This window comes from Oxyura jamaicensis, chromosome Z, assembly GCF_011077185.1.
Source record: "Oxyura jamaicensis isolate SHBP4307 breed ruddy duck chromosome Z, BPBGC_Ojam_1.0, whole genome shotgun sequence".
NCBI classification, from domain to species: domain Eukaryota; kingdom Metazoa; phylum Chordata; class Aves; order Anseriformes; family Anatidae; genus Oxyura; species Oxyura jamaicensis.
Genome location: NC_048926.1, coordinates 9,173,319 through 9,185,814, shown reverse-complemented (window position 1 = coordinate 9,185,814; position 12,496 = coordinate 9,173,319). Strand labels below are relative to the sequence as shown.

Below are 12,496 nucleotides of genomic sequence, written 5' to 3'. Positions count from 1 at the left end.
AAAAAAAAAAAAAAAAACGGCAATCAGGATGCGAGAAAACGGCTTAAATCAGGGACAAAATCATTATCACACTTTTAGCCTGTGGCAGAAAAGTTGAAGTTTCATTACTAAGAAAAAAGGCATTTCTCACCAAAAAGATGTAGTGATTTGTTTTAATCAAGTAAATAGCACCACAAAGGGCTGTTCTCCTTGATCCCCTGATGGTGCTTTGTTCACTCACAATGTAGTAACAATTGTCAGTGAGTGTATGTGGAGCAGTGACTTGAAAAATGGAGAGCAGGCATGGGAGTGCTTCTGGTATCTGTGCAGGCAAGCTGCTGCTGCCAGATCACAGCTTCTGTTTTACTTCCAGACATCTTTGCTTCTCTACTTCCTTCCTACATGCTTTGCAGGGAGCAGAAGGAACCTCTGGAGGATATGGGAAGGGGTTTTGCATTTTGCAAGTGGATCCCATTTTCTGCTGTTCCCTGATGCAGCAGGCTGGAAATTCTGCATCATCAATTAATTTATTTAGCCTTGCATTTCAATGAACGCAGTAAGAAAATGTGACTAGTCGTGAACCTATACATCTGCTGTGTTATAACATTTCATACATTTTACTCTCCCTGAGCCTTGCCCATCTTCAATGCTAAAATCTTAATGACTTTCTGAAATTTTCTGAGCTGAAGCAGAAGAGCTTTGCAGCTGGTTAAAGGGCAGTTGGAGCATGGATGAGATGGATTATCATTTTTAGACTTTCCCAGACTCTTAGTAAAGCCCTGCTGCATCATTGTATTGTTAAAGACCAATCATTCATTTGGGAGAGAATCTGATTTAACCCATTGAATAAGGAGATTTCCATGATTATCTTGCAGTTCCCACCTGCTGAACATTGTACCTCGCTCCATTTGCTCAGTCTGGTTGATCTTGTTTTAAATATGAACCCAAGCCTTTGTGCAATGTTGTGGATGAAGTAACTCTGTTGTGAGCTGGATACCATTGAATAATGTATTTTCCTTATCCTAGAGGCTCTGAAGTCTATATTCCATTCCACGGTCTCGCTCAGGCAATTAAAGGTGCAAAGTCATCATCAGCCGTTGTAACACTTCTGATGAACTGAAGGTCTTTATAGAATACTGGGATTTTAAAAGTGCTAGTCAGACAGGGCTCTTATGCTGCACCCACCAGCTCTCACTTCTCATATTACTAAAATTAGGGGTGAGACTTCACATGTGCTTTGTTATGGGGGCTGGGTAGAGACTCAGGCAGAAAGACCAAATCCCCGATTTCCAATCCTAGAATACCTTCCTCTAGCTAGAATACCTTCTCCTGCTTACTTATTGCAAGTGCCATATACTCACTGCTAGGAAAACAATCAACATAGAAGTCTGATGAAGCAAGCGCTGCTATCTGAACAGTTCCATCAGAATGAAGCCCAGAGTTCCCCAATCATTTTGTCTTCCAGGGAGGAGTGTGTTCCCAAGGTATGTCCAGTGTCTGTCCCTGTAAATCTGCTCTGAGCTACCCAGAGACACAGCCTCTGGATTCCACCTATTTAAATGTCTTCACCAAGGACTTGCAAATAAATGAAATGGGGAAAGCCTATCATATGACTTTGATATGACTATGTGTGGTACTGAGCTTTACTGTGTGGTTAACGGACAACATTTAACTATTTCAGGCTCGTCGTTCCCAATAAGGGCTATTCGTCATTAGACCAGAGTCCAGATGAAAAGCCACTGGTAGCCCTGGATACAGACAGGTATGCAAAGTGATAATAAGATGATATGTGTTATGGTGTGAGCAAGTTTTCATGACAGAGCACAGCACTGGAGCTAACTCCTGCTGAAATCATCCTTGCAGACCACTTGCAGCCTTCCTTGCTGTGCCCTTTGGCATACGCCGTAATTGGTCCGTGTGTGTAAACAAGCAGGAAGAGACAAGAGTAAAGAGCACTTTCATGGAAATGTCTGAGGTTCACAGATGAAAGTTGCTCTCCAGGCTCCCTTGATGTAAATTGTCTGTGCCTAAAGGACAGCTTCACAGCACAAAATGGATAGGACTAAGCTTGGAATTCAGGTCTCTTTAACTGTTTCCTTCTTTACTGTGTCTTGTCCTTGCAAGACACAGTCTTTACTGTCTCTTGTCTCTGCAGTGATGATGACTTCGACATGTCCAGATATTCCTCCTCGGGATACTCATCAGCTGAGGTGAGTTACACTCTCTTTTGCCATCCTTGCCATGAATGCTGATAGCAGAACATCCAGAAATGGCTTAGAGTGGCCTTTTGCAGCCAAAAACGGCTACACAAGGAATTTACTAGTGGTATAAACTCTGAGTGTGGAAGGGGCCGTGGCAGAAACTGTGTCATGTTTCCTTCTTCCCCAGTGATCTAGTTGGCTCTGTCCCCACACTGCCACAGCACAGACAGAGATCTGCCCGTCAGCTTCACTGAAGCTTTTCCCAGTTCTGCTCAGTCCTGCAGTGCTGGCCCATGTGGTGCCAAAGCATCAACTTGTCTGTCGTGGCAGCTCAGCCACCGTCCGCTTGCCAAGGACACAAATAAAGGAGTTGAGGGTGTGCTGTCATTTCCAGTTCTTGTGGGGGTCAGGGTCACCTGGAGGGTGTTTACTTGGAGCAAGCTGAAATTCCAAAGAGGACTTACAGATATGAACTCTTGCCCTCTCAGAGAGAAGTGGCAGGAAGTTCACGTTTGTTAATCCCTTGCATTGTTTCTGAATGTATTCCCAAGGTCTCTGGTGAATTAGCTGCTCAGCGTCTGGGTGCTGCTTCTGTAGGATCTGATTTACACTCAGGGTGCTGAGCAGCCATCCTGCACACAAGCTGCTGGAAACTGTTCCCCCTTGCATCCCTTCCTGGGGCAAAATCTTTCTGAAGTGTGGAGAAACAACGAAGAGCAGGGACCAGGTCAAATGATCTGGACCATCAGTGGGCCCTGACTTGAAGGGTTTTTCACCCAGAGCTGGCTAGGCAGCACTTGAATCTGAGATTACAAAGGTGGTTTTACCACCACCTTTCAACTGCTGTAGTGCCCCAGACTGAGTGGAGGGACTATACAGCTCCCAGTTGGTTTATTATCATTATTTCCCGTTTTAAATATCATATATATTTCCCATATAATATGTGGGAAATATATTCCAGAATAAGGGTTCTCCTTCCTCTTCCAACCTGTCAGAAGCAAGAAGCCTCAAGTGTTTGACTGTTTGTCTCTTTGTCTGTAGCAGATCAACCAAGACTTGAACATCCAGCTGCTAAAGGATGGGTACCGGTTAGATGAGATCCCAGATGACGAGGACCTCGACCTAATCCCCCCTAAATCGGTCAACCCTACCTGCATGTGTTGCCAAGCCACCTCCTCCACCGCCTGTCACATCCAGTAGTGAGGCCGGCAGGCTGTGATCAGTGCTTTCCACTATAACTGTAAAACTTAACAGCCATTGCTTCCTCCTATGGTAGGACGTGCACCTCTTTGTGTTCATGGAGCCAGGAGAAACCAAAAAATTCATTTTATGATTGGTTGATAAGTTATTTTAAACTATGGTTAAACAAAAGAGTTAAACTCAAAGTGCCAGGCAGTGCCTGGCAGAACTGACTGGTCCAGGGAGTGGATGCAGAAGGGCCCAGAGATACTTATGGGTTTGTGTAGGCACCAGAGATGTTTTGTAAGGTGTCAGTTCCAGAATGGGAAGGATTGGAAGGGGCTGCAGTTAATCCTACCCTCTAAAAACAATCCATTTGCAAGATCAGGGGTGAGTCTGAGGTGTCAGGGGGGTTTTCCTGAGGTCAGTTCGTAATTAGTTCACTAAGCCTCATTTGCCTGTGTAACCAAAATTACACCATGACCATGGTGCAGGAATGGCAACAGAGCAGGGCATCATTTCTTACGGCAAGTCTAGCCAGGAGTAACACAACACAATTCATTCACTTGCAAAAAAGGGCAAGTTGGTGGCATTTCACAGTGAGTCAGTAATAGCTGGAGCTGTTGTGTCACATACCAATGCAATTCACCCTTAGCACCACATTAAATTATCACCAAACACATCAGATTTGATTTGCAATCCATCCATACTCTCAGTAGATTCAGTCCTTGCCTGAGAATGCCATAATCATGAATTCAATTCAGTTGAATACACTGACTTCAGCTTCTACTTAATTCCTGCGAGAGCCATCTGCTTCCAAAAATCTTAAACTTTGTTCAACTAAGAAAAAATGAGTCCTGCGTAAGACAGGACTCAAGCTGTACAGTCTGAAGGTCAGTGCTGAAAAAGCTAGTCGAAGGAAGCATATTTTTTAGAGCTCGGCTGTTGGTACTCTTGACAGTGCATCTCTTGGTGCCTATGGGAGAGATTTGTTAACGTGCTGGTGTCAGACTTTAGGGGAGTTTTCAGCAACAGAGGGATTATGAGCAGATTCAGCTGAAAAAAAGCCATGAGAGGAAACTACCGTTTATTGCATCTCTGCCCCCTTGTGCACCAAGCTTTGTCTGTTAGAGCTGTCCCACCTCAGGAACAATTATGTTTATTTGATGCTGGAATAGTCAGGAAACCTGGTGTTACATTAGATTTCTGGACTGAATTGCCAGTTCGCCAACAGATTGTTTTAAATGCAAAATCATTTCTGGAATTAGGAATATGTCCTTACCCTGTTTGGTTTTACACTGCTGGCTTCAGAATACATGGGACTCTGGTGATGGATGGGCTGGCATCTTTCTCTGAGGTGAAATCTTTTGACACAGCCTCATCAGTGTCTTTTCCTGCTCAGCCAGGAAGAAAGGCTGCCTGCCTTACGTCAGCACTCGCTTTAGAGCCGGGTGGAAAGAAAAAGGGAAGACACTTCTGTTTCCCATCAGAATTCCCCTGAGCCATGAGAAAGAGCCTGATCTCCACCCTGAAGTACAGATCCCCTGTATCAGATTTGCACATCATGAGCTGACTCTTTAAGAAGTTCTCTTGGTGATGAGGAGGACACTTATTTAACATCACACGTTTTCATTCTGTGCGGTGCAAGGCATGATGTCATCCGCAGCATGAGCAAAAGAGCAAGCATACAGGGCCCCTGGGCTTTATTATTCAGCAGCTAGCTGCAGGCAACCGTGAAAGCTGTGTTTGCCCCCTCCCCAAAGCAGGGACTGTTGCCCTGTCTGCCAGGGAACAGAAAGAGGACTGAGCAGACTTGTTTACTGAGCATCTCTGCCTCCTTGTGCAGAAGTGCTGGTTAACTTGCCAACTCCTCTAGGGAGAGAGTGTTCCTCTATTGAATTCCTCTCACTATCTCATCACATGGCAGTGCCGAGGGGGAATATTTCAAAAATGTTTCTAAAGAAGCACAAAGCTTCAGCTCCCCAATTCCTTGCTTCTTTTGTGTGCCAGCCTTCTCCTCCAGTGCTAACCCGGATGTGAGATTAGCAAGTTGTCTGCAGTGAGGAGAAGAGCTCTAACAGCACTGTGTGGGAAGAAAAGGTAAAAGGGAGGAAAAGCTCAAGGAGTCTTTTTTTCAGATGGGGAATGTAGTCAAAACCTAACAGAAACCCCATGGTCAAACTAAATCCTATGGGACATGGCCACGTCTCTTTAAAGGTTCACACTTCTAAAGCAGGAGTTTGCAGTTCAGCGTTGGTACCATGCAACATCCCTATTGCAGTTATCCTCCTGGGTCGGTGTCTGTGCCTTCCAGGCAGGCTGCACATGCTCAGCCTTTCCATGGACTCGGGGCATTTTGGTGAGCCTGCTCAAGCAATGAGGTGTCTGTGTTGGTTAACCTTGGCAGACTGCACATCCCACAGTTCTCCATCAAACCACCTTTGTCTTGGGACAGAGATGGAAGGAGACCTGCTGAGATTGTGTCTCCCAGGGCTGTAACTTCCCCTCTGAAGGACAGACTTTCCCTGTAACCAGTGCCCCATGGCATCGCTGCTAGGTCCTTTTATTGCACCTATTGCTGTTCTTTGTCTGCCATGTGCTCCAAGGCATTCCCCAACCCCACAACCCTGCAACCGCCCTCCACCCTTTGCATTGTGTGATGTGCACCTGCTTCCACCATAACCCCTTAAGGTCCCTGGGAGGGAACTGCTCATTTGCACATGTGAGGGAGGGAGATTAATTTAAATGTGAACTGGGCCGGTGCTTCCTCCAAATACAGACAGAAGCACAAGCCAAGTGTTTTTCCCTGCTCACAGAAGGAGCTGGTTGCACAAATAGCTGGTTTGGCATGACAGTACAAGACCATAAAATGGCAATTTTTTGGCTTCTCCTCTCTATGCTTTGTGTTCAGATATTTTATTAGGGGAATAAAGTAGAAAGGGTGGGGAAAAGTAGTTACCTGTGTAAGGTCATTATCAGGAAGGCTGAATGGATTAAGGCAATGCACGTGTGGCTATCATAGAAAACTGACCGCTAACCCTTCTGAACTCCAGCCCCTTAATCAGGTTATGACCGTGGGGCATGTTTGATGGATCATTACAGATTATGATGGACAGCCCAGCAGTGTGTGTTAACAGCAGATTGGCTTGGCTCTCCCTGTCTCGTCTTGTGTTCTTGTGTTTTGGCCAGAAGGTTTTCCTTGTGCCCTCACTGGAGGTTTTAGGGGCTTCCCCGGAAGGAGTTGGTTGTTGGTACATGGTTGTTCTGTCGCTGCTTTCCTTACACCAGCAGAATATCTGTTGCCATGGCCCGGAGGAGGCAAAAGCAAACAGCACAGCCCCTGACTCTTTGCTGAAGCATTAGAAAGTCCTAAAATCTGCAGAGCTGCTGGATACTCTCCAAACTGCAGGTTGCTTGCAAGAAAGCAAATCATTCCTTGTTCCAGTCTTTGCACCAAACCATACGGTCTTCTCAGGCCCTATTTTCAGTCTGAAGTGTAGAGAATACCAGGGGGAGGAGACCATGGAGTATGAAAAGCTGCATTACTGTCCATCTAACTTACCACACAAATAGGATAGCTTCCTTATAGTGATACTGCCGCCTCTAACAAAGGAATTTGCGTTTGGTGCCTCCCGAAGTCAGATTGGCTTCTTTGGCTAGGATTTTAAGTAATTATGGTCACCAAATTACCTGAGTTTAGGCAAATCATTTCCTCTTATCAGATGTTAGTTTAGCCCTCTCATGTGAAGTGGCTTTGGACTGCAAGGTCTCAGCTCTCCATTTTTGTCTCTCCAGTCAGACTGCAAATTCCCCATTTCCAGATGTCCGTGTGAGGGAAGTATCCCCCCCAGTGTTGAGGAAGGCCCTAGATAGCATGGTCTAGTCTGCTTTTCCTGTGTTTGTATAAATAACCTTTGGCTGAAGGAAAGGCTGATGTCCAAGTGACCATCCCGGAGGCTCATTTGACGTCCTGTCAGACATGTTTTGAAGCCAACCTTTGGAAGAGCCACTGGATCATATCTGATACTGCTGCACGTCTACCCCCAACGCGTATATTTGGCTGTCAGGTCTATTCTGCTCTTCTGGCCATCCTGCCTGCAGATACCTTGCAATTGCAAGAGCAGGCAGCCAAGCCTACTGCACAGACTTCGTAAGGGGCTTGAGGATGCTGTGCTCACCCACAGACAGGACAGACTCAACTGCTTCTGGTTTGGCTCTCCATCTCCTTTCCCAAAAGGAGACAGCTGCTCTGCTCAGCTGTGTGCTGGCTGACACATAGATCTGAGATCCTGAGCAGAGACCTTCCCTCTCCATGCAGAGTCTGTCCTCAGGCTGGCCTGCAAGCTGTACAACAGCGTGCAGGAAGCTTGAAAAGTGCAGCACCCTGTATGTGACTCAATAGAAACATGAAGATGCTTTTGAAGGAAGGAAAGACCCAGCTGGGCACCAGATGGAATGAGAGAAGAAAAACAAGCAATAACTGGAAAGGTTGCCAAGTGCTGCCTTGGCCTAGGGCAGATCCCAGTTGTCCAAGCTAATCCATCTCAGTGCAGTGCTGATACCAAGCAAAGCTTGTTTTCAGATGCATACACCAGAAACACTGTGTCCCTGAGCTAGCACTGCAGCCAAACACTACTGCAGAGAGCCTGCTGGACCATCAGAGCACAGAAATGAGATCTGGGGTCCCTCACTGCTTGTGGCACGTGTGTTTGCTCCAACCCCAGGCAGGTCACATCCCCTCTTGACATCCATTCCCTTCTGCAGCGGAGGGGAGATACCTGCCTTCCCCAGCCACTACCACCCCGCATGGACGTTGCCAAGTGTGTGGCAGGCACCATTGATAGGACAGCTCTGCAAGCAAGGCGCAAACAGCAAGCTATTAAAGTTTTACATAGATTTTCAAAGTTCTGCAGAGAACAGCAACACAACTCACCTTTCCCTGTTTACCAGCATCTGACGTTGCTTGCATGTGCCAGAAGGCTGCAGGGTGAGCTTAGTAGAGAGATTAAACAGCTTTGAGGGCAGATGTTTGGCAAGGGGATGTTTCCCAGTTATTCAGCTGTTGGCTCGTGCACAGCTGGCTACTTAACATGCACACTGACACAGGGGACATGTAAGAAGAATTGGTGGTCCAACAGCACCATCCCCTGCTAGCAGACTTAAGGAATTTAGGAGTGCAAGTGGATTTCCAACTCAGACAGTGAATTTTAATGGGGTGGAAGAGATCACTGAAGGGCTCATCTGGGATATTCCCAGGGAATATCCCAGATATTTCATGCTTTTGTATTTAGCATGTATGTAATGATGTGAGGCACTTGTGTCTGGGCTCTTCCTTTATTTTTCCATTCTTCCTTGACGTACTCACACGGTATGGCCACTCTTACCTAGAACAGAACCAGCTTTGTCACCTGGCTGCTCAGCAAGCACAGGCTGCATGTGCCACCCTGAGCATAGCCCAGCTTTGGCCTCTGGCACCCTTCAGAGCTGACTCTTCACAACTCACTTCTCTTTCTAGTTCTCATGTCTCAAAAAGATCTGCAGAGATGGGCAGAGTGCCACAAGGGAAGCTGGACTAGGCTAAGCTTGAGGGGCAGGCACGGGACGGTGTTCATTTTAAGGTGCTTTTCACCTCAGGGAGGACAAGGCATCCTTGTCACTTCTTGTCGAGGCCTTGTTGTGCAAGAGGCTGCTCCAGACCTTGAACTGCACCTCACCAGATGAACCTGCCTGTCACAGAGCCACGCAAACCCTGAAGCAGAAGGGCCAGAGACTTAGAGGAAGAGATTGGGACCTGGGATTACACACAGAGCATTAATGACAGACTAACCAGGTGTAGGTTTTTCAGTGGGGCTGGCATCCCAATTTGCACTCCCTGTGTTGTGCAGCTGATCTCTTGCATCACTTCCCAAAAATTACAACTACATCCCCTCCTTAAGCCCCCTTGACACCGGTGGCAATCCCAGGATCACAGCAGCCTGGCTGAGCACTCCTCCGACAGCTTGCTTGGAAGGCAAGGGCCAGGGGCTAATGGAGATGACATGGATCAGAGCACCGTGGCCCATGCAGCTGTTCAGGAAGCCATGGCACGGAGCAGGACATCGCTGACTTTCCCTGGCGCCTGTGGTGAACTGCTCTTCCCATTGCTTCCCAGGCCCAGTTGCCAGCAGAAACTGGTGGTGGGTCTGAGGCTTTCTCTTTCTGTAAAAAGCTGCTTCAGCAAAAGATGGATTTGGCTCCCGGAAGGAGCTCGCCTGGCTGATCGTGCCTGGTCTGTGAGGCAGCCATTTCCATAGTAACCAGTGGCGGTAGAGGCGGCGGGATTACATCAGGGAGTGAAGGTACAAAAGAAGCCTCATTTAAATGTGGCTGTCTCAGGCGTGGCACTGGAAACCAGCACAGTGGGCAGCAGGAAAAGAAAAGGCCACCCAAAGGCCATGCTGAGCTAAGTCCCGTTACACACCGAGATGTTTGCCCTCCCAGAGCAGCATTTCTCCCCGAGCTGCCCATTCTCAACATTCAGCTGCCCCAGCACAGGTCTCCAGAAAGCACTGCTCCACCCGGGCTGCCTTCTCTTTTCTGCACTGGTCCCAAAAAAAGCTGCCACTTCATTTGTTACTCATCTTCCTCAAGGCTGCATGATCTGGGAAAGGCAAAGTTTATCAGGAGATGTGATACAGACCCACAGGGAGCTGGAAAATTTGGACGAGCTCTCCTCTTCACAGCAGCCCTTCTGGATTTTATCACTTCTGCCTCCTTTCCCAGTTCAGATTTCTCTGCTCCATTTCTTTGCATGGGGATAGCAAGTGCGTTCAGCTTGTCAGTGACAAACCCAAGGCAAACATCAGACCAGCAGGAGACCCAAGAGGCGTGATGGTGGCTGAGCCAGTGAGCCGGGTGGGATTTCTCTTCACCCACCTGCGTGGCCAGGGAAGGCTGTGGAGCTGAGGGTCACCCAAGAGAGTTTAAATCCTTGGTGTGAGCCACCAAGCCCAGATGGGTGCCATCACCCTTCCAGAATCAGCACTGTGGGCACACTGGGACCAGAGATCCCGGTCCAAGACCTGCCTGAGCCTGAGACCCCAGGGGAGGCACAGGTAGAAGTCTGTTGGTGGTCCCCTTCTCGGCTGTGAAACACGCGGGTAGGGCTGTAGTTCTGCAGGGAGAACAACTCTTGCGGAGGATGAAGTCCCCCTCCCTCCCTCCCTTTTTTCACATTTTAAACCAATTTAACCCCTTCCACAGGCGTTATTTAACCTTAATAAAGAAGGAAACGAAGCACCATTAAATACTTTCTGAAAGCAGGTGCTGCTTGCATGCAGAGCTGGTCTGTGTCTGCCGTGTGACTTCCAGAGCTCATGGCACATCCTGTAGCTGAGTCACCTGGAGTGCTGCGCGGGGCTAGGGTGGGAGAACCAACGCTGACCATCTTGTCAAACATCACGTCCCAACCTAGAGAAGGGTCAGATAAAGGAAGGGGGGAAAGAAGCAGCAATATAGAAGTATAAGAAGTATAACTAGTTGTAACAGGTAAACTTGGGTATCCGTGTCCAGTGGTTAGTTCTAGAATCACAAGCCTTGTTATATTGCACATGTCCTCCTTTCACTCCTCTTTTCTCAAAGCAGCCATCATCTTTTTTTTTTTTTCTTCTCCCCTTGAACATGTGATGAGCAACAGAGGCAGTTGCACCAGAATGTCTCTCAGCCTAGTTCTGCATTTCCCTCTCCCACCCAAACCCAAGGCAGTCCGACAGCTGTTGGCCATCACAATTCTTCATTTTTAGTAACTCTACTTCGATTTTCCTCTTATACTATGGCTTCCTCCACAAGCACCCCAGCAGGGCAGCACAGGAGGCTCTGACCATGTCCCAGGAAGCTTCTTTGCTCCTGGCAGCACCTTGCAGACTTGCACCTTACTGGGAACGTACTGGGTCGATGCTGGTGAGATCCGGCACTGCCCATCTTGCATACGTGGCAGCTGATGGGAATCCACTGGGAGAAGCTGGCAGGAAATGGCCACTGTCCCTTTTCTTTTCAATTTGAGGGAGAGGGAGATTTTTTTGACATTAAGATTTTTGTCCACCTTCCAGTGGCCAAGTTCTGGGCTGCATTAATAATTGGGGTTGGTTGGCTGTCCGGGCAGGTACGGAGCTTCACACCAGCTTTGATAGCAAATGTCACAGCTGCATCCAGAGCCTGGCTACAGGCTGTGTTTCTCCTGTGCTGGCAACGAGCAGGCTGCGCTTTCAGCAGGCTCCAGGTAACCTGGCAGGTGGGGGGACAGCCCTCTTCTGAGTCCGGATCAAGTCCGAACTTCCATTTCATGGCCTCAGCTTGAAAGAAACTAAACCCAAGCAAATGCTACCAAGGTCTCCTTCCACCGCGCCGCGCCTGGCGCCCAGGGGAGGAGGTGGCGGGAGGCATTTGTGGGTCACTGCAGATGGGATCCTTCTGGGATATAGTTAATGGAAATGCCTTTCAGGAGAGACCTCCCGACCTTTGTGTTGATCTCAGAGCAGGAGATGGATTTCTGGCTGTCCTTGCATATAGTGAAACATAGCTGAAACAGCCAAATGCAAAGTAGAGTTAAATGTAGGGTTTGACCTGAATAACCTTTTAATTAGGAAGATAAATTTGTTGTAGCTTGACCTTAGTCCATGTTAGGAACCTGCTAATCATTTGACATGCAGAGTGTATTAATGCTGCACTTAACTTGGCCATTGGTTTTATTATCTGGTTTTGGGAGTTTTTTACTCCTGAAGCATCAATCTGCATCTTGTATGGATTCTTTTTCTTTATTCCTGTTCAGAACATGTAGCACACTGTTGTACTTCTGTTCCCGTCCGCGTAGAGTATTGCCTTAAACAGATCAGTTGTGTTGTGGTTTGTTTTGGGTTTTCTTTTTTTCTACCATCAGTTTTATGCATTAATTTATTTTAAAAGTATGGGTTTTTTTTTTTTTTGAAAAAAACATGAAGCGTATAATATTTTTTTTTAACATTTCCATTGCAGTATTTATCATTGTTACTGTTTGTGTGTAGTGTAACAATTAATGATATTAAAAAGCATACATATGAAAACCAGCCTGCCAGCCTTTGTCACTGGAGCGAGACGGACCGCGGGGTGGGAGGACACGGACA

General features: G+C 47.3%; 1 protein-coding gene across 2 annotated transcripts in view; it reads left to right on the top strand.

The window, feature by feature from the left end:
• Nucleotides 1-12,439, top strand: part of FAM219A (family with sequence similarity 219 member A) — a 98,084-nt gene extending 85,645 nt beyond the window's left edge. The window contains exons 4-6 of one of the 2 annotated variants that reach the window (XM_035309118.1): nucleotides 1,661-1,741; nucleotides 2,135-2,189; nucleotides 3,225-12,439. In XM_035309118.1, the coding sequence (XP_035165009.1) occupies nucleotides 1,661-1,741; nucleotides 2,135-2,189; nucleotides 3,225-3,380 (292 nt within the window). In that variant the 3' untranslated portion in view covers nucleotides 3,381-12,439. Of the gene's footprint in view, nucleotides 1-1,660; nucleotides 1,742-2,134; nucleotides 2,190-3,221 lie in introns of both variants that reach the window. The other variant, XM_035309117.1, reaches the window with a different exon arrangement.
• Nucleotides 12,440-12,496: the final 57 nt, after the last annotated feature.